This window comes from Saccopteryx leptura, chromosome 3 (genome assembly GCF_036850995.1).
Source record: "Saccopteryx leptura isolate mSacLep1 chromosome 3, mSacLep1_pri_phased_curated, whole genome shotgun sequence".
NCBI lineage: Eukaryota > Metazoa > Chordata > Mammalia > Chiroptera > Emballonuridae > Saccopteryx > Saccopteryx leptura.
In genome coordinates, this window is record NC_089505.1 from 245,836,693 (window position 1) to 245,858,570 (window position 21,878).

At 54.7% G+C, this 21,878-nt stretch overlaps 1 protein-coding gene across 16 annotated transcripts in view; it reads right to left on the bottom strand.

The window, feature by feature from the left end:
- The window catches only part of DYSF (dysferlin), a 226,753-nt gene that overhangs the window by 76,103 nt on the left and 128,772 nt on the right, over nt 1–21,878 (bottom strand). For all 16 annotated transcript variants that reach the window (XM_066378029.1, XM_066378031.1, XM_066378025.1 and 13 more), the window contains 5 exons: nt 14,804–14,897; nt 13,840–13,917; nt 5,173–5,354; nt 1,051–1,191; nt 210–239 (listed from right to left, as the gene is read on the bottom strand). In XM_066378029.1, coding sequence (XP_066234126.1) covers nt 210–239; nt 1,051–1,191; nt 5,173–5,354; nt 13,840–13,917; nt 14,804–14,897 — 525 coding nt within the window. The remainder of the gene's footprint in view (nt 1–209; nt 240–1,050; nt 1,192–5,172; nt 5,355–13,839; nt 13,918–14,803; nt 14,898–21,878) is intronic.

A 21,878-nucleotide genomic window follows, 5' to 3' on the forward strand; every position in this document is an offset into this window, starting at 1 on the left:
AGGGACAAAGGGCAGAAATGATCTGAGGTGGGCCAGGACCCCAGACCCTGTCTGTCCCACCCCTGTGGCCTCACTGGGCCTTCCTCTGCCTGAGGGCAGGACAGTGGTGGTGGACAGACACCTGCTTCCCCTTCTAGCAAGGAACAGAGCTGCAAACACAGGAAGGCCAGCAGGGAGTTCGAAGAAGAAAAGTTGAAAGCAAGGCTTACCTCAAAACCAGGAATATGGTGGATGGCCGGCTAGGGGGAAGGAAAAGAGTTTTGCTCAGGTGCTTGGTACTCCGGGCCCCTCCACCCTCCTTTCCACCCTGACCAGGGAAAGACATCTCCAACCACAAAGTGACACTCATGGAATGTGTCAGTGACCGGACAGGCCAGGGTCCACAGACTCTATTCCTCAGAGGCCTAGGGTCCCCTCAGAGCTTCCTGGGAGTGGGTGGGGTTGTGCAAGGGGAAGCTAGGGTGGCAGTATGCCGTGTCCCCCTCCAGACACTTCACCTGGAGCAGCCCCACTTCTGTCTGGTTTACACACTGGGGCTCACATCACACGAAGAGTAAGTTTAAAGATATCGCTCTAACCCCAACCCCCTACGTCACAGCAGGGGTGGCTGGGCCAGGATCACACAGCCAAGCCGTGGCACAGCCAGCGCTGGGGCAGACGTCCTGCCTTCACCTGTCCTTAGAGGTCTTCCCCTCATCACCACCACCGCCACGACCATCCCCTGCACCCAAACCAGACCCTCCTGCCAGAAACAACCTCCGGATATGGCCCCGGGAAAAATACATCCAATGGCCAGAGGACTCAGACATTCTAGTCAGTCCAGACTCCAGCATTTGCCCCCAGAGTTAGATCCTGCCCTGATTTGGGGTACAGAAAAGGTGGCTGAAACCAATCTCAGCAAGAGGCCTGACTTCTGTGCAGTGCTCCCCACTGAGTGCAGGCCCCTGGTGGAGGGGGAGGGTGTACAGGCAGCCCCCTGCCCTCCATCGAGCCATCCCTGCCTGTGCCCCCCACTCCCCCCTCCTGGATCTGGATGGGGCCTGGCCTCACCTTCTCTCTCTGGATGAGCTCAAAAGAGGCCAGCAGCTCACCTGCCGGCTGGCTTCCCCTAGTCAGGGGGAACCAGGCCAGCCGGGGCATCCGGTCCAGACTCGGCTGACAGATGCAGCGTCCCATAAACTCGTCTGCACCCTGGACAGAGGTGGAGAAAAAAGAGTCAGCATCCCGGAGCCCAGGGCTCTGGTGGCCTCAGAAGGATCACCAGACCTACATCGGGCCTCTGAACTCTAAAGGGAAGTCTCTGATGCTGCCTGGTGAGCTCTGCCCCTTAAAAGTATTCGAGAAAACATGCAGTGGCCCTAGTCACTGCTGCTAGATTTGAATTCCCATCATGGGGAAGACCCTCTGCGTGTCCAACCAGCACTGGCAGTGTTTTAATTTAATCAAGACCACAGTGACAGGATCCCAGCTTGTCTCTAATGCCCTCACAGAATAGGTATTTGACATTTCCAATTACTTTTATTCATTTTGTCTTTAAATCCTACCACCTTCCAAATAGGGAAACTGATCACACTCATCAAATATTTGAGTCTTACTAAAATGCTGCTTCATCTTGTTATTCCTTTGCTCAGGCACCTTCCATGGTTCCCCACTACTGAGGGGATAGAGTCTGAATTCTCCTCCTGGGATGGAAGGCCCCTCACTGGGGCCTGCTCACCTCTCCTGCCCTCCTCCTTCCTTCCCCATGCAGCCTCTGCTCCAGCCTGCTCGTCTTTGTTGGCCTCTCACCCATGGCCTTTGCATGGGCCATCTCCAGCCATTCTGCCCTCTGCCCTTGCTGGTCATAACTCACAGCCCCGCCCAAGTTCAGGCTCTGACATGGCCCCCTGTGACCTTGCCGACCTGTGGATTCTGGTCTGAGGTTAGCTGGTAAGCTTTCCTGAGGGTGGGGCATTGGGGAGAATGTGGGTCTCAGCCAGCTGGTGCTGCAGCCTTCACAAGCCCTGGCGACTTGCTCAAGACTTTCATCTGGGGAAACACAGAACAGGACTGGGGGGGATCCCCACTTGCAGCCACCTCACTGCTAGGGACATCCCAAAGAGCCATTCAGGAGTAGCCACCAACTGCTGCATAAATGCCACATTAGCAAATGATAGTCCAGCACCAAATGCTCAGAGTAGACACCAGGCACAGCACTGGGAGAGCTCCCAAAGCACTCAAGCCACATGTTGTCCTGTTGATGGGTTATGGAGAGGCTGGGGGATGGGTTATGGAGAGGCTGGGGGAAGGGTTATGGAGAGGCTGGGGGATGGGTTATGGAGAGGCTGGGGGAAGGGTTATGGAGAGGCTGGGGGAAGGGTTATGGAGAGGCTGGGGGATGGATTATGGAGAAGCTGGGGGAAGGGTTATGGAGAAGCTGGGGGATGGGTTATGGAGAAGCTGGGGGAAGGGTTATGGAGAGGCTGGGGGAAGGGTTATGGAGAGGCTGGGGATGGGTTATGGAGAGGCTGGGGGAAGGGTTATGGAGAGGCTGGGGGAAGGGTTATGGAGAGGCTGGGGGATGGGTTATGGAGAAGCTGGGGGAAGGGTTATGGAGAGGCTGGGGGATGGGTTATGGAGAAGCTGGGGGAAGGGTTATGGAGAAGCTGGGGGATGGGTTATGGAGAAGCTGGGGGAAGGGTTATGGAGAAGCTGGGGGATGGGTTATGGAGAGGCTGGGGGAAGGGTTATGGAGAGGCTGGGGGAAGGGTTATGGAGAGGCTGGGGATGGGTTATGGAGAGGCTGGGGGAAGGGTTATGGAGAGGCTGGGGGAAGGGTTATGGAGAGACTGGGGGAAGGGTTATGGAGAAGCTGGGGGATGGGTTATGGAGAATCTGGGGGAAGGGTTATGGAGAAGCTGGGGGATGGGTTATGGAGAGGCTGGGGGAAGGGTTATGGAGAAGCTGGGGGATGGGTTATGGAGAAGCTGGGGGAAGGGTTATGGAGAGGCTGGGGGAAGGGTTATGGAGAGGCTGGGGGATGGGTTGTGGAGAAGCTGGGGGAAGGGTTATGGAGAGGCTGGGGAAAGGGTTATGGAGAGGCTGGGGAAGGGTTATGGAGAGGCTGGGGGATGGGTTATGGAGAGGCTGGGGGATGGGTTATGGAGAAGCTGGGGGATGGGTTATGGAGAGGCTGGGGGAAGGGTTATGGAGAGGCTGGGGGAAGGGTTATGGAGAGGCTGGGGGAAGGGTTATGGAGAGGCTGGGGGATGGGTTATGGAGAAGCTGGGAGATGGGTTATGGAGAAGCTGGGGGATGGGTTATGGAGAGGCTGGGGGAAGGGTTATGGAGAGGCTGGGGGATGGGTTATGGAGAAGCTGGGGGATGGGTTATGGAGAAGCTGGGGGATGGGTTATGGAGAGGCTGGGGGATGGGTTATGGAGAGGCTGGGGGAAGGGTTATGGAGAGGCAGGGGGAAGGGTTATGGAGAAGCTGGGGGATGGGTTATGGAGAAGCTGGGGGAAGGGTTATGGAGAAGCTGGGGGATGGGTTATGGAGAGGCTGGGAGATGGGTTATGGAGAAGCTGGGGGATGGGTTATGGAGAGGCTGGGGGAAGGGTTATGGAGAGGCTGCGGGAAGGGCAGTCCTTGCAGAGCTCAGGCAGCCAGGAGAGCAGGAGCTCAGGGCAATGGGCGTTATGCCAGCAGTATGGACTTGTTTGACTATATTAACCATGAGCACAGACTCTGCTCTCCCCAGGACCCTGGAGCCCATCCGCCCCGAAGAGGGTGGCTTGCACCTGCTCCCTTGGCTTAGTCCCTGGGCCCAACAGCCTCCTGGTCTGCCTACCACCTACCTCCTCCTTCCTCCTGCCATAAAGGTGCCAAGCCCTGTGTTCTTCTCCAAACAGTCCCAAATAGACTCCAGTTGCTTCTCCCCACCCCCACCCCCCACAAAAAAGCCAGCTGTTCCTTCCAAGAAGAGTTTGCTGGTTGGCCTCCCCAGCCCAGACCTGCGTGCACACTGGCAGCTGGCCCCCACCACCTGGGGAGTACCCTAAACAGCTTCACCATCCCCCACACCATCACCACACCCTCCTATGACACCTGACACCTAGGCATGGAGACTCTTTCTGGAATCATCTTCCAAACCCTGCCTCCTCCCCTTTCATCCCACTGCTGCCCTCAACCCAGGAGGTGACCTCTTTGCCACACGCCCCATCAGCTTATACAGCCTTTCTTTTCTCTCCTTTTTTTAAAATGTTATTTTGACCTTGTCACTCCCCAGCTCCCCTGTCTCATTCTCTTTTCTCCTCCTTCTCACTTGCCCTCCTCCCTCCCTGGCTCCTACTGGTCCGCAGGCTCTGCTGGGCTGCTCTTCTGCCTCCTCCCTGCACCCAAGAACACACTGCCTCCAGGGCCTGCACCTTTCCCACAGCCATCCGGCAAATTCCAGCCCCCCCCCCCCCCCCCGTGAGCTCCCTCCTGGGAAGCTTCTAGACTGTACTGTCCAATACTAGAGCCACTAGCCTCCTATTTAAATTAAAGCTTAATTAATTACATCTAAATGAAATTCAAAATTCAGTTTCTCAGTTGCATTAGCCACTTTTTAACTGTTGATCAACCACACTCAACTCATGGCTCCCAGAGTATTTCCATCAGCAAAGGACGTTCTGTGGGACAGTTCTGTTAAGAGGTCCCTGGCTATGCCTCAGAGCCATGTGACACTCAGGGACCCACTGTCTCCCTGGAGGATTTTCTGTCCATGGGTGAGTCTCAGTTCCCACTTAGACTGGGACCCAAAGTGAGGGGCCACCCAGCCCAGCACACAAGTACTTAATAAATGTGTGCAGAGTGAACACAGCTCTCTGATGAGGAGATGGGACTGGCCTGGGATCGTGTAAGCAAGTTAGAGGCAGAGAAAACACAGGCTCTTGACCACAACCAATGGCCCTTTGCAGCTCTGTCCCCTCTCTCTGTCATGGGCATAGCAGATGTGCTAGCAATCCATTTTTAATTACTCTAAAGTAGTTTTAACCACTCTGTAGTCTGTGGGTTCAGGGGAGAGGCCACCAGTCCCAACGGGCGGGCACACCCATCTGGTTAGGAGTCTGTCCCTTGCAGCAGCATCTCTCTCTGGGCCCTGGAGGAAGTGGGCCGTGAGGGGATGAGGGAGGAAGGCAGCAAACTCACATAGGTGTCATGGTCGTACAGCTCCACCACGATGCTGGGCGGCTGCTCGGCGATGCTGGCCGGCTCGCCGAAGATCTCAATCTCGTAAAAGATGAGTGTCTGGTCCCAGGTGGGGTTCAGGGTGTTCTTCACCACCACCGTCTTCTGGCTCTGGTGCAGGAAGGAGACGATTGCATAGGGATCTGTGTGGACCAGGTGCAAAAAGGGGAGACTGTGAGTATTGCCAGCTCAGGAGTCACTAGGGCCACAAAGCTGGAACAGATCTGTGGCTGCCCCTCTTGTGCAAAAACCTCAGGCTGGAGTCCATTTCCCTGGGGCTCTCCCTGCCCTCCATGAGCAGACTGGTGGGCCACCACAGGGAAATGAAGCCTGGATCCAGGCAAAAGGCCCCAGAAATCCAGAGAACTTCCCCTTTGGGCTCCTTCAGGGGCTGGCCTCCAGGGGGCAAAGTCCATTTGGAGTAGTGAGCCCCTGGATAGCTCATTCATTTGTTCATTCATTCATCAACAAGCATTTACTGACTTCCCTCTGCCTGCCAGGCTAGGTGCTAGGAGCTGAGAATACAATTGGAACAAAACCATAATCCATATGAGCGAACATAAAAGTACCATTTTGGTCAGTGCTTTGAAGAATAGATTTAAGGTCTGATAGAGTGTATGAGGGAGAAATCTGGCTTCTCTGAGGAAGGGAGAGCAGAACAGAGATGCTGGTGCCATCAGAAGGGTGTGCTTAGCGCTACCGTTCAGCAAGCTCACTCTGGCTGCCACACGGAGAGCAGGCTGGAGGGGGTACAGTGAGTGCAGGGAGACCAGTTATGAGGCTATTGGGAGAGTCTGGGTGAGATGGTGGTGGCTAGATGGGCAGGAAGGCTCTAGAGAAGAGCATGTAGACTCAAGGGCTGTTAGTAGTGAGTGGTGTGAGAAGAACCCCAAGGCCTCTGCAGCTCCCTGCTGTCCCCAAACACATTTTAGCATGCCAGCCCCTGTCCTGTGGCCTGGGACCCGCCCACTGGTCATTCTCTCTGCCTAGTCCCAAAGGGAAGGTTGGCGTCACTAGAAAAGATTCTAGGGTAGTGGTTCCAAATGTGCACATGCAGCAGAACCACCTGGAAGACTTATATAGACTGCTGGGTCCCACCCCAGAGCCTCATTCGCCAGGTCTGGGGTGGGGCCTGAGAACTTGCATTTCTAACAAGTTTCCAGGTGATACTGATCTACCTTATAGGTCCACACTTTGGAAACCAATGCAAGAGAAGGACCTATGGACCTGAGTGCCTATAATTTAGGAGAGGAGCAAAGGGCCTGGAGAAGAGGCTCCTCTGGCTTCTTTCATTGGGGCGTCAGCCTGGGGGTAGGGTATAATTTGTTGCCATTTTATAAGATTCAAAATACCAAACGCTGAGGGTACGTGACAAGAAAGTCTAGGGATACAGGAGGCTGGCAGTGAATGCTAAATATCTGTGAGAGAGGAGCCCAAATGCTCTACCACATGCCCTGCACCCTCCGCACAGGCTCCATCCTGCAATACCTTGCATCCTCTAAGCCTCACAGCTCAACCCCAATGCTGTCCTTAACTCTCAATGTGACCTCAAAAGGACCTAATGGTCTGTGCCTTGCTAGCCTCAGAAGGTTGCTAGGATGAGAAGATAGGATTTCCCCACAAACATGTGAGCAGGACAAGCTCCATGCCTTCAAGAGACCAAGTGGCCTGTCATAGCCAATGCACAGGAGGTGGCAGAGAGAGAGGGTAAAAGAGGTAGGAAGGTTGAGCTGGGCAACAGGAAGACTCTCATTATGGGATGGAGGGAGGAACGTCTAAGATTCTGGCTGTCACCCAAGAAGGGAGACGAGTAGCTAGGTTCGGAGGCAGCGTGGGCTGAACACTGCTAGATTTGGCTGACAGGAGGCAGCCACCAGCCTGGACAAGCTGGTTGGCCTCAGGTACTGAAGTACCATGGGTCAACCCTGGAGGACTTCCTGTAGAAAAGTGGTTTGGAACTTGATTCTGGGGGTAGAAGAGGGCAGTGGGAGGCTCTTGGCAGGGGGAGAAGCAGAGGAGAAGTGCCACCACATCTCACCGCCCCTACCTGGTGGGAGGCTCTTGGCAGGGGAAGAGGCAGAGGAGAAGTGCCACCACCTCTCACCGCCCCTACCTGGTGGGAGGCTCTTGGCAGGGGAAGAGGCAGAGGAGAAGTGCCACCACCTCTCACCGCCCCTACCTGGTGGGAGCCGCCCTGGCATGGGCTCCCCCTCCATGCACCAGCCTGGCAGGCCTGGCCCAAGCCCTTCCCTTCCTGCCTCTGGCAGGGCCCAGCGGCGTCTGTGCATTTAATGAAACCGTCTGGCTGTGATACCATCAGCTCCAAGCTCGGCAGAGAACCTCTCCCTGGTTCCAGTAAGGGAAAGAGGGACCATTCCGATAAATAAAACCATATTAGAGAGCCGGCGAAAAAGCCCCTTTTGTTCCCACCCCCTGTGCTTCCCAACGCTTTATTTTTATAAGCGTGCGAGTCCCAGACCGACCGCGTTTACACAAAGATCACAATTGCACATTGTAGCGGCTGTGCACACTGTATTGGTGTTGGCAGCACCCCCCACGCTGGCCCCTGAGCAGGCCGACTCTTTCCAGCAGCCCCATCAGCGCAGGCAATGAGCTCAGTGCTGGGGGACAGGGAGGGGGTGGCTTTCAAACAAAAATCACCCAGACCCACACACGTGCCCCGCCCGCCCATGGGAGGAAAAAACACACAACAAAGGCATTGTAAAGAGCAGGCCTGGAGGCCTGGGGCCTCAGACACTGGGCTACTGTATGCTGGGGCCTGGCCTCCCCATGCAGGGCTCAGCCCCTTCTAGAAAAAGAAACAAGTGGGGGTGGGTGTTGCTGAAGCAAGGTGGTCAGATGAAGGAAAGCCAGATACACAGACACATCCCTCTTCCAGAGAAGCCACGAGCAGGGAGAAGCAGATCCCATGAAGCAGTGAACGACAGTGAGGGGCTATGTCTTCCCTGAGCACCCCAGCCCAGCCAAGACTCTCTGCAGGGTCACCACCCCCACAGGAGAGGAACAGCATGGGCCCTCAGGCCTTACCCGCCAAGCCACGCAGAGCACCCCCAGAGCTGAGGCCAAATGCAGCTGGACTGGCACTCCCTGGGGACCACAGCTGCCCTGTGCAGTTCCTGCCACGAACATAGAGGTTCTGCCGAACCCCATCCCCACGAGAGGCCCCAGGCAGGTGATCCTTTTGCTGGACTTGGAGCCCTGCATCTCAGGTCTGCTGCTCAGACCTCCCTGGACCTCCAGAGAGGACACACCTGCACTCACAGTACACTAAGCTTTCCTCCTGGGCCTTCCCACCAACCAGCTCAGAGCATCGGAATTGGGGACAGGGTGGGCAGCACCATCCCACTTGTCAGAAGAGAGAGTTTTGCCCCAGGAAGTCTAAGTCACTAGCCCATGCTCACACAGGGCCAGGACTAGAAGCTACAACTCAGCCCAGTGCTCCTCTGCCTGTTCACAGGAAAAGAGTCCTTAAGAGAGAGTAGGTTGCATCAGTAGTAAGGCAATGCGAATGCAAACTACAATACAAAAATAGTTTTGCTATAAAATTAAGAAAAATTAGGTAGAGCTATAAAACCCAGTGTTGGCAAATATTTGATGAACTCGGTATACTCTCCTCTATGGCTGGACGCAAGTCAGCAACTCTTCAGGAAAGCAACTGGGCAGCATGCCCAGGGAAACATAAAACTGTTTATACCCTATTTCCCATATTCCTGGGAGTCATCCAAATTAACCAGAAACCTATATGTACAAAGATGTTCACTCTAGCATTATTTGTCATCCATCATTCATTCGGTATACAATTATTGACTAACGAGAATGTGGTAGGTAAGCATAGTGCTAGGAATATAAAGATAGATGAATGAGACACGAACCAGGCTCTTAAGATCATGACTACCAATTAGAAGTGGTAACTAAACCACAGTTACAATACAAGGTAATGTGCAACTTAACAGTGGAGAGTATAAGATGCTGGAGTTCAGAGGTGCCCAGTGTAGCCTGGTGGCACCAAGTCAATCTTCCCAAAGATGGTCTCCTACCCAGCATCTCAAGGACATGGAAGTTACCAAAGCAGACCCAGGGAAAGAGGCTATCTAGGCACCCAGCAGAGGTGAGGAAAGGCACCGAAGGGCACAGATGCTCAGGAAACAGCAAGGAGCTGGTCTGGCTGGCGGGGAAGCAAGCACCCAAGGCAGTGGGGACTAAGGAGGGAGCAGGAGGCGAGCAGATCACAAACGTCCTGGAGTCATGCTGAGCAATTTGGACTGAGTCCTAGATAGATCGATCGCTGTTTCCCCAAATATGTCCTTCAACATGCAAATCCGCTGGGGAGCTAATGAGTGCTTAAATAATCAAACAGGCTCCTCTGTGCAGCCACCTCAGAGCCTCTCGATGCCACTGCACGTTGTAAATCGCAAAGAGTGCCGTGTTTCCCGGTCTGTCTTTCTCAGGAACCCTTTTTAAGTGGAGCATTTCACAAGCCTCCAATGCACCTTGGAAAACAGTTCCTTAAGCTCAACTAGAAAATTCCCCCAACCAGAACCAGCCTTAACAGAAAGCTGTGCTTCAAAAGAGGGGGGTGGACCCTGACTGGAGTCCCGACATGGAAAGCCCAAGGATATCCAGCCTCACCCAGGATAGGGTCTGGGTTTGGGGGAACATTAAAGCTCTGGTCCCCACAGCAGTGACCTCAGCTTCAGGGCAGCCACGTTTCATCAGCCCTCACTGCAGACTGGCCTCGCAGCGATACCCCCCCTCTGGACCACCCAGCTGGCACAGCTCTGACCTCCCAGGAACCACGAGGCCAACAAAGAGGGCACAGGACCTTCTGTTTTCTTGACAGATACCAACCCTTAGCATCTGCTCCACTCACCATCTCTCATTCATTTAGTTAGCCAGGTAGGCACCCTTGAGCCCACTTACCTGTGAGACTCTCAAAGACAAGTCTCTGGGTCCCACCTGCTAGTGGCCATTCTCTGGAATGTAGTGACCTCAAAGAAGAGCTGCCCAAGAGTTGTCTGTCTTGATGGCAGTTCTGTAAACAGAGCTCATGGTTCTCTCAAACCACAGCAGTGTTGGTGCCCGACTGGGGGAGGGGTAAAGCAGAATTCCCGGGGGTGGGGGGCAATTTGACAAAGCAGACTGCTGTCTCCCCAATTGCCTTTGAGAAATATCAGTCTACAGTGAAGGGCAACTTCTGGGAAGTGATGCCACCCGTTAGGTATGGTGTTAAGGACATGATTTCCAAGTCCTCTCAAGTCACAGCTTTTCCATTTAAAGTAATCCCAGCACCTTCTCTAGGTACTTGCCAAGCAGTGGCCACTCCAGCCCAATACCAAAGAGAAGTCATTTGAATTAAACATCATTTTACATTTCTTGGGCCCAAGTGCTTCACGGGCCACATACCCATAACCACATGCCACGCATGGCCCTCCAGTGGTCCAGAGAATTGCACTGGACATCCGCTCAAATCCCACTCGAGGTGACATCCTCAGGCAGCCTGGAAAGCAGTGTGTTCACAAGTCTGTCTCCCTTTTCTGACTGAGTTTAATATTATTCCACCAATGTTTCATGGGCAATTCCTGCATGTTTCCCCAAACCCTCGGCCAGTGAGAGGGAAGCAGACACCGCCGGGTCTCCAGGCAGCCCCTAGGCCCACATATGGGGGCCAAGCAGGAGCCCACCCTGTGGGGAAAGGCCCAGCGCACCGCACCAGCGCTGACAGCACTTCCCCAGGAAAGGCCACTCTGCCCCAGACCCTGGCGGGCGGCCCTGTGCAGACGGGATCACACAGCGGGCTCTGAGCTGGACCCTCCCCTGGCCCCAGACATTCTGGATTCACACATGAGTTTCCTCTGAGAAATGCCAGCCGGTGGCCATACACCGCCTCCGGCCGCCAGCCACCCCAGGGTCAGTTCCAGGGGAGAAATTGCTTTGGTTTAGGGTTTGGGAGTGAAAATAAACACTCCGGGTTTTATAGGTTCACCGTGCTGACTGCTGTGTTCCTTTCCAGCAGCTGCTCAATCAGGCCTTTCATTCAGCAGCCAGCGGCCTCCGAGGAAGCCCTGGGCAGTGCCCTCGGCGCTCAAGGGATGTTTATTTGGGGGAGGGGCGGGTCCAGGATGGAAAGTGTGACGTCTCCGCAGACGGGTACCAGGCTGACGCGGGCCTACGTCGCCAGCGGCGCACACTGCCTCCCTGCGCGCACCTCGGAGCAGCTCCTTCTTGGCAGGGCGAGGGCTGCCAGCGGCCCACACAGCCCAGCCAGGGCTCTCCACCTGAGCCCGCGTCACCGTCCACCCAGCACAAGCCGACTGCCTGCACCCCCCCCCCACCGCTCCACCCACCCCAAACGAAAAGGAAACAAGGTTGTGAATTAGCCCCACGTCCTTTTTTTGCAGGGCACATTCTGAGTGTCAGAAAGCCTCCTGGCAGAATTTCCCCAGGAGCTGCAGCTGCCGGCTCCCGGCCTGCCAATCCCTGCCTGCTGGTTTTGCTCGTGCCTTGCAGAGGGCATTCTCAGGACCCTGCACCCAAACCACAGAGGAGAAACTGCCCCATCCACCCTGCACGTGGCTGCAGAGGCTGGAGAACAGGCCCCCCCAACAAGAGGGGAATGCAGAGAAGCAAAGCTGTTGGCAAGGGGAACTAAAGAGGTCCCCGCGTGGGAACGGGGAAGGGGGCTGGGGAGGACAGGCACGTAGGTATAAACTGCAGATCCACTCTAAGAACAGAAGATCATTCTCAAAGCAGGACTCAGTTCTACTCAAGCATTCGGAGGGTGATATGTCACCTGTCAGGTATTTAAACTCCAGCAATTGAATTAAGCTGAGTTTCAGTTTCTTTGTCTATAAAACAGGGGGTGTTAAATACCTACTTCACAGAAGAGTTATAACAGTTACATGAAATAATGTCAGTAAAACGCCTGGGCTCATAGTGAGCACTTCAATGAGTGTTAGTTCTTCAGATATGAAGTGCTGCGGGTCCAAAGGTAAGACAAGGCCCCTTGCTGGAGGAGCTCAGGGTCATAGTGGGGAACGTGTGGCAGAGATAGATGGCAACTGATCTGTGCAGTGAGTGGGTCAGGGCTCTGAGGGGTGCTGGCCAAGTGCTGAGAAAGGAACAACCAGCTCGGCTTGGGGAAGAGTCGGAGGGCGTCTGGGCTGGGTCTCGAAGGATGAGTGGAGTTTGCCAGGTTAAAAATAGGGAGGGAATGCATTCTAGGCAGAGAGAACGCTGACTACAGAGGTGAGAAATATGACAAATGTTGACAAAAGTTGGTGGGGCCAGAGCCAGTGAACAGAGGGGAATCAGGGAAAAATGAAACTGGCAAGATCCATGGGGTCAGATCACAAAAGAGCCCTCTGCCAGGCTGAAGAGTTGAGAATTTACCTGTAAGTGTCTACATGTGAAATCAGGGGACTGACATGACCAGCTCTGTCTGGGGCAGTGCAGAATGAAGCAGGGATGTCAGGAGATGACCAGAGGGTCCAGATACAAAGGGACATCTTTGAGAAAGTTTCAGGAACCAGAATCAACAGGACTAGGTGACTGACTGATGGGTAATAGCACGGGCTCATGTGACACCAGGACCAAAGTGGGAAATGCAGAAGCCTGGACTGGAGGGAGCTGCTGTCATAAGAAGTTCAGGCCCTGGCCGGCTGGCTCAGCGGTAGAGCGTCAGCCTGGCGTGCGGGGGACCCAGGTTCGATTCCCGGCCAGGGCACATAGGAGAAGCGCCCATTTGCTTCTCCAACCCCTCCCCCCTCCTTCCTCTCTGTCTCTCTCTTCCCCTCCCGCAGCCAAGGCTCCATTGGAGCAAAGATGGCCTGGGCGCTGGGGATGGCTCCTTGGCCTCTGCCCCAGGCGCTAGAGTGGCTCTGGTCACGGCAGAGCGATGCCCCGGAGGGGCAGAGCATCGCCCCCTGGTGGGCAGAGCATCGCCCGTGGTGGGCGTGCCAGGTGGATCCCGGTCGGGCGCATGCGGGAGTCTGTCTGACTGTCTCTCCCCGTTTCCAGCTTCAGAAAAATACAAAAAAAAAAAATAAGTTCAGTTTGGACAGGATGAACTGAGATGCCTCTGGGGTATGGAGGGGGGACCTAAGACGTGGCTGTACATGAGGGGCTCCTAGGGCATCCTGGGGGGTACCTAAGATGTGGCTGGACATAAGGGGCTCCTAGGAACTAAAAGCTTCCCTAACATGAGCTGTCACTAAAGCTGGGGGAAAGGGGGGCCCCAGTGCCCAGAGAAGAGGACACAGATAGACTCCTGGGAACTCAGAGGGCTGTGAAGCACCTGGGTAGGAGTAGGTAGAGCAGTAGGAGGCTGCAGGAGACCCAGGAGAGAGGGTGCCCTGCGGGCCAAGGCCAGAGTGGCTTTCAGGAGAGGATGGTCAGTAAAACCAAACCCTGCAGAGGGTCAAGCAAGCCACCTGACAACTAGGAAGCCACAGTGACCCTGGCAACAACAGCCACTGCTACATTCCCAGCAAACAGAGCCCTCCACCTGCAGGACAAGCCCGGGCTATGTTCCCTATGGTCCGAAGGCCCAACGGCTCAGTGCCCAGCTCTCAGTCCCTGACCCCGGCTCTCTGCCTTTCTTCCACCTACCAGAAAAAGAGTCCTTGTCCATCGCGGGCAAGTCCCGGGCCTGGTACACGTAGCAGCGTAGATGGTAGCGGTTTCCGTCTGCACCAAGGAAGAAACAGAGATACCAGGTGAGGGGCTGGAGGTGGCTAAGAGCTGGGGCTAGAGGAAAGGGTGGAGTCTGTCCCTAGGAAGGGCGGCAGACAGAGGGGCTGAATGATAGAAATTACACATGTCACATTCTGCAGAAGTGAACCACTCAGAGTCAGAATAGACTGCAGCTCAAAGGTGGACACCTGAGTAATGTCCTTGGGCCTGGAGAGAGCTGGAGAGAGAGAGTAGAGGAGGAGGAGAAGGGAAAGAGGCTAAATGGATGATGGGAGAATCCAGAATGCAGAAGATCTTAAATGCCCTTGAAGCTTAGAGCTGACATACACATGTCATAAATAGACAGGCATGTGCATCTGCACACACACACATACACACACTCACACCAAAAGACAGTGACTCATCAAAAAGCACACACACACAGACTCAGTTTTGCACAGACCCACATATACACCTGACCACATAGCCCCATAGAAACAGAAGCGTAAGATCACACACACACCCATATCACCCTAGAGCAGGGGTCCCCAAACTTTTTACACAGGGGGCCAGTTCACTGTCCCTCAGACCGTTGGAGGGCCGGACTATAAAAAAAAACTATGAACAAATCCCTATGCACACTGCACAAATCTTATTTTAAAGTAAAAAAAACAAAATGGGAGCAAATACAATATTTAAAATAAAGAACAAGTAAATTTAAATTAACAAACTGACCAGTATTTCAATGGGAACTATGCTCCTCTCATTGACCACCAATGAAAGAGGTGCCCCTTCCGGAAGTGCGGCGGGGGCCAGATAAATGGACTCAGGGGGCCGCATGTGGCCCGCGGGCTGTAGTTTGGGGACCCCTGCCCTAGAGTCACCTCGAAGCATCACTTACAGTCGAAGATGCAGGAAATGGTGGGTCTGTTCACACCAAAGCTCAGGGTGGAGACAGACATGGAATCCTCACTCCTGTCATCCACCACGCCGCCCTGGAGACACAGAGATGGTCACAACAGATTCTGACCCCAGGCCTGAGAGTGACAGGGAGACTGACCCAGAAAGTCCAGTTCCCCAGTCAGGAGAGCTCTAGACAGCCCCTCAGCAGCTGCGAGCTGGGCCATCAGCCGCTAACTTCACTCTAGGGTAGCTCATCCCCTCCTACAGTCCACAGACTTCAGTATCAAGTCCACAGGGAAATTTTCTCCCTCCTTAGGGGACACCAGACAAGCCAGAATGGAAGTTTGAGTTATTCCAGTCCAAAAGGTTGGAGTGATAGAAGGACAAACTTTCAAGAGAATCGCAGGGAAAATCCAGTGGTCTGCCCAGTGGGATGGGTTAAGAAGAGCCAAAGTCTGGAGAACCTTATCTAGCATCTTGGTCCACCTCTGTATGACTGGGACAGTGCTGGTGCCAGGGACACACAGGCACTGAGCCGGGTCCCCAGGTTCAGGCTGAGGCCAGAGGCAGGGACATGAGCAGGAGGCAGTGCAGGTCTATACCCAGGCTCAGAAACCAGTCTGTCCATAAAGCTAGACAGTCACTTCCCTCCCCTTGTCCTCATTAGCCCTGGGCTCTAACCACTTGCTAATAAACCCCCTCCCCTGGACCAATGCCCACCTCCCTGATGCACTGATACCCTCACTGCCACCTCTGCCACACTGCCACCCCTCATTGGGGTCCTGTACAGTTTGGGGGACTTGGGGACCCCATAGTGACCAAGGGCCACACAAGAATAGAAAATGCTCCAGTCACACCCCAGCCCAACCTCCCAGACTTGGCTTCCTATGACATCAAGCCCAGGAGCCTTCCTTGGCTAGGAGCGCAGCGGAGGGGCTGGGAGAAGCTGGGCGGCACTCCCACGCCACCTGCTCCCTCTGCTGTCACTCAGATTTCTCCAGCTCCCTCGCCCCTCCCCCCACACCTGCTCCATTCTTTGTCCAGTCCCTATTCCCAACTCACAAGCACACATACCCTTGAAAGGAAACCCTGACATCCCCTTGAATGACCTGTTCATCCCTCTTAGGCCCACCCAGAATGGCTACTTCCCAGGGCCACTCTGCTGGCCAGCTCGGATCCCCATCCACCTACAAACATTTCCCAGGAACCTGAGCCTCTCGCAGGGGACTCTGGAACTACCCAGTCCCATCCCCCCCCCTACCCCGTGCCTCCAAATACAAAGTACATGGCCACTTCTGGGCCCCTCCTCTGCAAACCATGCCCACCTTTGGGGCCTAGCCCCAGTCCCCTTGTCCAGGAAGGGTCCCTGGATGCTGGCCCTCACACTTCCGATATGCCTACACTCAAGAGCCAGAACGAGTGTCATTACCCACAGTCACCATTTGGCTCTCCAAATCTTTTTGTGGCTCTCACTATCTGAAGGGTCCTTGTCACACCCTCAGTGACCTGTCCCATGTCCGCCACCCAACACCAAGGTGTACTTCCTTCAAACCCAGTCCTCAGCTTCGGGCAGGGCACACTCCCCAAGGATGGCCCAGAATCACACCTGATCCCATTGCCAGAAGAGCCATCAACACCCCAGTCCTGCCTGGTCACTCTGGGTCAACAAAGATGCATCCTAAGGGCAGGCCAGCCTTCTTCTGCCCCGTCCCTGAAAGGGGCACATGAAACATGCACGCAGGAAAGACATGTGCATCTCCCAGGGGACTCACCGAGGTTCTCTGACAGCGGGGCAGGCTCTGGCTCCCACCACAGGGTGCCCCCACCTGCAACAAGGAGATGCAATGGCCCCTTCCTTTGGCCACAACTTTGACACAAGCTCTAGAACCAAGTTACTTGGATTCCAATTCTGGCCTTGCCATTTACTGGCTGTGTGACTTTGTAAACTTGGAATATTTCTACAGTATCTGTCTCAGAGAGTGGCTATGATTATTAAGGAGGTAAATTACATGTTATTCTTAGAATACCACTTGGTCCATAATAATTGCTCAATAAATGTTTGCTACCGACCATCTTATGAGAGAAATAAGGCACAGGCAGGACAGGGGAGGATGAGTCATACACTATAAAATTAGTAATTGTGCTCAGGGGTGGTATTCATATCTACCATATTTGTTCAAAATTATTCTCAGAGCTGGAAAAGTGAACATTTCAGAAGCCACAGCCCTAGGCAGAAATCAAAATCAATCAAACAATCAGTCTCTACACACACACACACACACACACTAGAGCAAGAGAAGAGGGAGAGGTATCATACTGCAAACAGGGAAGCCTATTATAGAAAGACCCAAAGGCCCCCATGCCTAACGCCCCTGCCCAGGCAGGTGCGGACCCGAGTGTCCAGGGCTCCAACCAGGAGAGGCGGCTGGCCTGGCTGTGCTACACTGGCTTCCTGCCAGAGCACGCACCGAGTCCAGCAGCTAATGGCTCCCGGTTTCAGGGTCTGCGAGGCCACACATAGGGCTGGACCTGGGGGGCCCAGCAGGCCACTGCAGGCGTGAGGTGCAGGCACGCCAAGGAAAGCAACTCAGGACGCTGGACACGGCTTGGCCAGCCCCCGGGTGCAACAACGCGTAGCACATGCAGCTCAATGCACGTTGGTGGGGGTGAGGGAGGTTCGGCTGGAGTGGGGTGGAAGACCCAGGACTCTGCAGCCCCTTCACCTTAGCCAGGCAGCACACGTGTGCCCCCCAAAAGGTAGTAGTTGGAGCAAGCACAAGGAGCGAGGCCGCCTCTGCCCTCCACAGCCCCCAGAATTTCTTCTCTCTCTCCAGGTGCCTACAGGGACCTCCCTGCTTGCAAATCACTGCCGGGGCACATCCGCACTCACCTCACACCTCCTCTAGATGGCCTCCCCCAGGGTCTCCCATCAGCGCCACTCCCACCAAAGGCCTCTAAGACTTTGGCAGCACTTTCTGCGTCTCTGTCCAAGGGCAGGGCTGCCGCCTGCGATCAGAAAAGGTGTCCCCTTCCCTGGGATTTCCACAAAGGCACAGGCCAGGTATCTCAGGCCCAGCTCAGTGCCTGGCCCACAGCAGGCTTTGGCACTGAGAATGACCATTCTTCAAAGCGGTGTATGGTGTCTTCTCCAGGAATGCCCCTTACCCTGCCAGGGGTTCTCCATCTGTCCTACCTCCAAAGGACGGGCAGCCACCCATGCCTCCGCCACCACCCGGCTCTGCCACTCCACAGGGCCCTCTGCCACCCCCACCCCAAACCCCTACCCCATCTGCCAACCCAAGTGAGGACCTGCCTCCTCCCTCCTTTCTCCCCCCACCTCACAGAGATGGGCAGGGTTTGTTGGAAAGAATCAGGGAGAGACAGGAGGTGGGCTGAGGGACAGCCACTAACAGAGTCCTGTGGCTGCCCTGGCTCCCACCCAGGGCAGAAATCCACCGTCACAGCTGGCCAACATCTTCACATCCTCTGACTCTCCTAGAGGGACCTGAGCTCTCCACGAATCCCCTTCAGACCCTGGGAGCAGACGGGAAGCCGGCTCTCTCTCCCAGCAGCCTCGGCCTTTGAATTGAGTCTCCAGGAGTTAGGAGCTTGCTGGTTGCCCAGGACTCACACTGTGGGTCAGGGGAGCAGAGCTGGGTGCCACAAGGAAGTTTAGTTCCTAAAACTCGTTCTCCTTGTTGTAAAGTGACAATCATGGTAACACCCAGTACATTGGACTATTAAAAATGCAGGTATTTTCGATCTTGGCACTATGGATATTTTGGGACAGATAATTATTTGTTGTGAGAAGCTGTCCTGTTCATTGTTGGAATGATTAGCAGAACCCAGGGGCTCTCCCCAGCAGATGCCCATAGCATCCCCTCAGCCCTCAGTTGTGACCACCAAAAACATCACCAGACATTGCCAAATGTCCCCTAGGGGCAGGGTAGGGAATAGAAATTCACCCCAGTTGAGACCCACTGGTAAAAAATAAAATGCACCCACTGGCCTTGGCAGGTCCCTGCACTCAGTAAATGGTATTAATGGTGTCAGTGTACTTCTTTCATCTCTCCCATCTCGTGTTAAACAATACCCTCCCCTCCTTACTGTCTTCCCTTCAGCTTTCCGTAAATTTGGACTCTATCATCTTCTCTCTTCCACAGGACCTTTGCACGGGCTCTTCTCTCCAGCCAGAGTGTCCTCCCTGATAAGCTAACTTGAGCTCTTCCTTCAGCTCAGTAACCACTGAGGTCTTGACACCTCCTTGACTGCCCTGCCTGTATCAGCATTCCCAACCCAGCCTCTCCTAGCCTCTCCCCTGCATCCATCTCTCCATGTGTATAGTCAGAACACACATGCTCCTTTAACCCCTGCGCGCAGCGCAGTGTCTGGCATTTAGGACCCAGTTGAAGACTTAAGTCCCCAGCATTCCCCACCCTAAACCAGGAATGCAGCACTCAGTCCTAGGGTCCCAGGGAAAGGGACAGGAAAGTGTGCATCAGACAGCACCCTCCCACCCTCAAGGAGGCTCAGGATCTGACAGCACTACAAAAAAGACAAGAGACGTGGACTCACTGCACCCCAGGGTGGGGCCATCTGTGGAGTGAAATGGATTGAGGTGGGCCCTTGGGAAATCCCATTCAGGAAGGCTCCCTGGAGGAGGCGCAAGAGGAGGGTACTAGAACAGGGAGAGCAGCTGCGTGCTTTCCCCTGAGCTTAGGGGAAAGGCTTGGCTAGAAGGGTGACCAGGGGCCGGGGTAGGCACAGCCAGGAAAGAGGGCTGGCTCTCTCTTGGAGCCCTGGGCAGAGCCAGGTTGCAGGGGAGGCTGATGCTCTGGTTTCCCCCCACCCAACCTTCACTCCCACTCCATAGGCACACTCTTCCTCAGCCCAGGGCCAGGCCCAGGGCATTGGGTTTCCCACAGTCACATTCCTGCCTCCATAGCTCATGTCAGTGAGACTCCCGGCTGGGGCTGGCAGCCACGCGGTCTGCGGCCGTGCACTGTGCCTCGGGGCTAGCTGTGTAAGGGATCCTGCCGCTGGCCCAGGGGACTGGGTAGCCTCCAGCTGCTGCCTCCCAGCTGGCAGCCACGGCTCCTGGAGGAACCTGAGCTTAGAAATGAGGGACTCTCTCCCTCCCAGATGCCATGGGGCTCCTCCAGGGGTCTCCAGAGCCCATAACCAAGCCTACCTTAGCCTGCTGATGGATCTGCCCCAGAACCTCAGGGTGGCCACCACATTGTGAAGAGGTGGGCAGGTTCTAGGGAAGCAAGCAGTCTGTGAAGGGAACTCCTCAACTGGCCTAAACTGAACCCAAGACCAGCACGAGGCCACTACGGTGTCTGAGGTTCCTTGGGCACCACCAGCTGTCACTCATACACATACCTCCTCCCTCTGGCACGGGCGCACTGCCCCGCCCAGGGCCTAGAGGTAGGGTTCCATCCATAAAGTGGAGGCAGGAGGAGGACAGAAGGACAGGAGCCGAGGTAGATGACACAAAAGGACACAGGCTGAGCAGTGGGCTAAGCTGGCAGAGGACAGAGCCCCAGCAGCCACAACCATGGCAGTAGGGAAGGGAAAAACAGAGCCTCAGCAGTATCCTGGGGGCCAGCAGGGCACTCCCCTCCCCAGCCAGCACAGTCAAGTAGATGTGCATGGGGGAGGGGGGGGCAGCTGTCCTCCTTGCTTTATGGGGAGAACTCAATTCCTGTGTATGAGGGACCCAAAGAACACAGGGGACAGCTCCTGGGAAGGGAGCTGCTATCGAAAGGCCCCATGTCTTCTCTCACATAAACAGGATCTCGGCCCCACCCGCTACCCCATCCCGCACCCCACCCCCGCACAGTAAGTACTGGAGCCCACTTACATGGCTCATGAGAACAGATCATTAAAGTTTCAGCCATTTTGCAAGATAGTTGTTAAACACAGCCATTTGTAAAAATTAAATGATATAAATGTATAACTACAGAAATGATTTCTACAAAAAGGTGATAAATACTCAAACACATCACTTCCTAATTATTTTACTACCTTGTGCTGCGATCCTGCTCCTGAGGTTATGTCTAGTATGTCCGTGGGGTGTACAGTACAATGGGCTTCTGCCCATCTCTCCCCATCTCCACGATCAGTGGTGTCACATTGCTGGCATGGAAGAGGATTGGCAGAGATATTTACACCATGGAAATGAACAAATGCTACAAACCAGGGCTGAATTTGTTGTCTGGGGTTTTTCTGGAGAGCCTGTTGTTAAACGTTGACCTGCACAGCCCTAGGCTGGCCTGCCAGGATCTCTTCCTCACTCTGGTCTTTGCTGGGACAGCCCAAGAACACCATGGTAGAGTGCTACACACTGCATTGCCCCATCATTATCCATAAGATTTTTCACAATACTCACATGTGAAAACACAGCTAGAATAATTATTATGTGTCTTCTCTGTGCCTCAGTTTGCTGACCTGCAAAATGGGATTACGAATAAAACCCATCTCTTAGGATTGCCGCGAGGGCTAAGTGAGATGATACAGGAACAGGAAAGAGGACGATGCTGACACAGAGCATGTGCTCTAGGACAGCTGGCCAGCTTGGTCCAGGAAGGCCAGAGAGTAAACACTTTGGCGGTTGAAGGCTACTTGGTCTCTTCCGCAACCACTGAGCTGCCACCGCAGCAGGCCGCGTCCACAGACCGCGCACTCACTCACGGAGGAGCACGGCTGTGTGGGTGAAACCCAGTCTACATGAACAGGCACAGGCCAGAGCTGGCCTGAGGCCCTGGTGCACTGAGCCCTGCTCTATAAGGGGAGATTGTTTTTGTTATGTTGTTTTCACTTCTACCTGATAAGTGAAAACACTGGAACCCAGAGAGGTTAAAATCTTCCCAAGGGTAGCACAGCCAATTAGCTGGCAGAGCCAGGGGTCTGCCGGCACCCCCTCAGGGCTCTTTCCAGTTCCTGCGTCCTCACGGAACTCAGAACCTGAACAGGACTACTGGGCAGGACGGGGCCAAGTGCCAAGTCAGGGCCTTGGGGAGCACGGGGCCCATGTCCCTGCCGGGCTACTCTGGCCTCAGCGTCCAGGG